At 38.4% G+C, this 4,282-nt stretch overlaps 1 protein-coding gene across 1 annotated transcript; it reads left to right on the top strand.

The window, feature by feature from the left end:
• The first annotated feature begins 730 nt into the window (after positions 1-730).
• LOC125136682 (olfactory receptor 11G2-like) lies at positions 731-1,684 on the top strand. Its single transcript, XM_047797493.1, has one exon. The coding sequence runs from the start codon at positions 731-733 to the stop codon at positions 1,682-1,684; it is 954 nt and encodes a 317-aa protein (XP_047653449.1).
• Positions 1,685-4,282: the final 2,598 nt, after the last annotated feature.

Raw genomic sequence — 4,282 nt, 5'->3', positions numbered from 1 at the left:
TGGTACCACATTGGAACAGAGTGCTTTACAATATCTTGCTTTCAGTTTTATTATTATATCACTTACAAATCATAAAGAAACAAGTATCCTTAGTACTGTTGAAAGAACACATGCACAGAAATATAAGATCAATAGCACGGGTAAACAGATGAAAGAGGAGATGAATATAGGCCATTTATCAGAATCACAAAAGTTTACATTCCTAGTACCAAGTTTAGCATTCTCAAAAGGTAAAATTTTGTCTCCAATTTATGTTTTTCCCTCTTTTTGATTATTGTGACTTTTTATGTCTTTTTTTTTTCTTTTGCTATTTCTTGGGCTGCTCCCACGGCATGTGGAGATTCCCAGGCTAGGGGTCGAATCTGAGCTGTAGCCACCGGCCTACACCAGAGCCACAGCAACGCGGGATCCGAGCCGCGTCTGCAACCTACACCACAGCTCACTGGCAACGCCGGATCGTCAACCTACTGAGCAAGGGCAGGGACCGAACCCGCAACCTCATGGTTCCTAGTCGGATTCGTTGACCGCTGCGCCACGACGGGAACTCCTATTGTGACTTTTTAAAATAATATGTGCTCAGGGTCTGGATCATGAATGTCATAGTTATAGTCGCTTAAGGAAAAGTCTGTTAACAACTTATAAAAGATAAAGACATTAGGTGTTTTCAGGAAGAATCTGCACACTCCACTGAAGTGCAGTATCCATTATCATCTCCATGTCTTCCAGAATAATGAATGTGTCCAGCAGAAAAACCACCCACACCGTTAGCCAGTTTATCCTCCTTGGCTTCCCCTCACACCCACAAATGCAGCTCCTCTACTTCGGGCTCTTCTCAGTAGCCTACATCCTGACCCTGATGGGGAACACAGCCATTGTCTGCGCTGTGCGGTGGGATCGGCGCCTTCACACCCCCATGTACATCCTCTTGGGGAACTTCTCTCTCCTGGAAATATGTTATGTCACCACGACTGTCCCTAACATGTTGGCCAACTTCCTGTCCACAAGCAAGTCCATCTCCTTTGTGAGCTGTTTTGCACAGTTCTATTTCTTCTTCTCTTTCGGGTGTGATGAGGGCTTCTACCTTTGCATCATGGCCTTTGACAGGTACCTTGCCATCTGCCGTCCTCTGCACTACCCACGCATCATGACAAAACAACTGTGCACTGGCCTCATCGTCTCTGGGTGGTCCTGTGGGTTCATCCTCTTCCTAACCCCGGTCGTTCTCATTTCTCAGTTGCCCTATTGTGGCCCAAATGTCATCAACCATTTCATGTGTGATCCTGTCCCATTGATGATGCTGTCCTGTTCTGAAGACACCACCACACAATTTATTTACTCTACTTTCAATACCATTTTCATGACTGGCACCTTTCTCTTCATCCTCTGCTCCTATGCTCTGGTGATTCTGGCTGTGCTAAGGATGCCCTCGGCAGCGAGCAAGCGCAAGGCTTTCTCCACTTGTGCTTCTCATCTGGCTGTGGTAATCCTCTTTTTTGGCTCTGTTATGGTGATGTATGTTAGCCCTGGATCAGAACACCCAGTGGAAATGCAAAAACTTGTGACTTTATTTTATTCTGTGATAACACCTTTATGCAATCCCCTAATTTATAGCCTCCGGAACAAGGAGATGAAGACTGCCCTAAAGAAAGTCTTTGGGAGTGAAATATCTGTTCATAAAACATAAATCAGAAGTCATAGTGAACCAAGTACCAACACAACCTACCTTAATAAGATATGAGCAATATAGTTTTCTAGAAAATGTAATGATATTGCAAGTGAATTGTTATGATAAAATCAATAATCATCATAAAAATCACTCAGTACAGGATGGATTAGCCTTAGTTAAGAAATGAAGTTGTCTTAAGAAAATTGAACTTTTCATTATACCTGAGTTCATCAAGAGAAGTATAAATCTGCTTTGTATTTCAGAATTGGAAAAACATATAAGGATGTTATATAGGTCATAAACTTGTTTTGAGATTAACACTATAAGCAGATTCTCCTTGACTGGTAATTACTGACTAAAATGAAGAATTTCGGTATGAAAGTCGTCCAGCCTTGTAGGTGTGATCTTCCACTCTGATACATGTTTTTACTCTAAGGATTGTAAAGAAACAAATAGCCTTAGCTGGATGTGAAGCTGTGAGTCAGAAAGTACCCAAAATAAGAGTTAGGAATTTAGAGGTTATTTACATAGGACTAAGATAGATGATAAATGTAAAGGGCCAGGCATTAGTCAGAACTTAACTCCTTTGCTGCAAATCCAATATCAATTGACAGGTTTTAGGACCATATTTTGTTTCAGTATTTTGCCATCTGACATATTTAAGTGTTATCCAAAATGTCTCCAACAATCTTCTCTTCTTTAGAATATATAATTACAACTGTAGGTTTGATTATAAATTGTATTTTTACCATTAGCTACCTATTTTTTAAAGATGACTCTATAAAATGTAACATAACGCAGGAGGAAAATAAAACACAATTTACAGAGCTACATTTACAGCCTTCAGAGAGTCACCTTTTCCACAAAGTAAAGTACAATTATAATTGGACTTTCTTTAAGAAAGAACCATGGATTTGAGGTTGTCTGCACATGGAGGGACAGGATTTCTGGGAGTTCAATAACAGAAGGAAAGTTTTCTTTACCCTATTTCATAGCAGCAAAGTGGACTGAATGGCTGAACAACTGCCTGGATAAATTATTTACATAAGCAAAAAAACTTAAGAACATCATCCAAAACATCTTTAACATAGATATAAGATGCTGATGTTTTCCTGAGTATTTTAATTATGATTTCCCTCTGGGTACTTACGGCTTGTTCATTCTACAGTCATCTACCTTTACTGACAGATAGGGGAAAGAGATGAAAGTGTGGTGATTAAAAGGCACTATTGTTTCTAAATGTGTGTGGTTTCTGCATTTGTTACCAACTTTGAGGTAATAATTAATCAGGCTCTTTGCATCTCAGACTTTCCATATCAGGAAGACTTTCACCCCATATTTCAGGTTGCTGCCACTTAAAATGGAATGAAATCTATCTTTTTAGTGATAAAATCCGAACTCTGAATTTGTCTCATTTGTTTTAGATGAACTATTTATAAGGAATAATCTATCTTATTCAATAGACAATTTCTTGTCTTCACAATTTCCCTCAGAAACTTCCCTACACTACTATCAAAAAGTTACATTCTTTCTAAACCATAAAATAAATTCTTACTTCCTCAGGTACAGAAATCAACCTTGCAGCCTACTTCATTTATTTCAATAACATGTACTATAATTTCTAAGCATTTATCAACTGAATCACTGAAATAAACCAAGTATATAAAAATATCCAAGTTTTCCAATATGTGTTTCTAGGAATAATCCATGTGAAGTTAATAGGAAAAGGAAAAAATGTCTGCTCAATTTTGTTAAGTGCCATATTTAAATAAAGCAAGTAATGGGTTATGCCAAATTAAGCAAATTCATGAAGACTTCAAGACATTATACGTGTGGGGAGCCGAGAAGATGCAGGAACTCGAAAAAAGGACCTTGCTGATGGCAGAAAAACCTGAAGGCAGGTTCCTAACCAAGGAAGGGAGCTCACCTGAGCGGTACATGCCGAAGGTGGGCTCTGGTCAGACTGAGACCTGCCTGTATGGTACAAGCCGAGGGCAGGCTTCAGGTTACACAGCTCTCATTTTGATGTTGATGGGGAAAAATTGGGGCTTTCCTGGGAAAACAATTTCCATGTTTGTGCCGGAGAACATGGATTGTCTCTCAGGTGACCTAGTCTTTGCTGTTGTTTTATTTGTTATTCAGTTTTCCTCAGTCTTCCCTGATTATTTACTTATTATTCTTATTTTCCTGTGGTGATTTGTGATTTAACAAAATTACAACAATAATATAATAAGAATTTCATCCTGAAGGACTTTCCCCTATTTAAATCCAACTTAATTAAAACATAGTGTTTATCTACTAACTAGTTAAACAGTAAACTTTAGAGTTAGGATTTTAATGAGGTTCACAGAAGTTAAATATATATTATTCTTAATCAAAAGACACCTAGCTATGAGTTAGAGAAGCTTTTAAGTGATAGCTAGTTTAGTTAAGTTAGTTTATATTTTCTTACACTGTCTCTCTGCCATAAGGCTTTAAAGATAAGCACTAGTCTAAAAACAAGATTTGTGAATGCCAAATTCTTGTGTCTGTGACCTCTTCAACTTGTGGAGACCTTCTGGCCGTGGGATGATTTGTACTGAGTCTCCTCCTTTCCACATGATGTATTGTACCTAA

This window comes from Phacochoerus africanus, chromosome 9, assembly GCF_016906955.1.
Source record: "Phacochoerus africanus isolate WHEZ1 chromosome 9, ROS_Pafr_v1, whole genome shotgun sequence".
Taxonomy (NCBI): domain Eukaryota; kingdom Metazoa; phylum Chordata; class Mammalia; order Artiodactyla; family Suidae; genus Phacochoerus; species Phacochoerus africanus.
Note: the sequence above shows the minus strand (reverse complement) of the source record. Positions and strands in the feature narration are given on the sequence as shown.

Bases quoted from the DNA above. Each gene is read 5' to 3' on its own strand.
- LOC125136682 (XM_047797493.1), top strand. From the start codon at position 731: ATGAATGTGTCCAGCAGAAAAACCACCCACACCGTTAGCCAGTTTATC.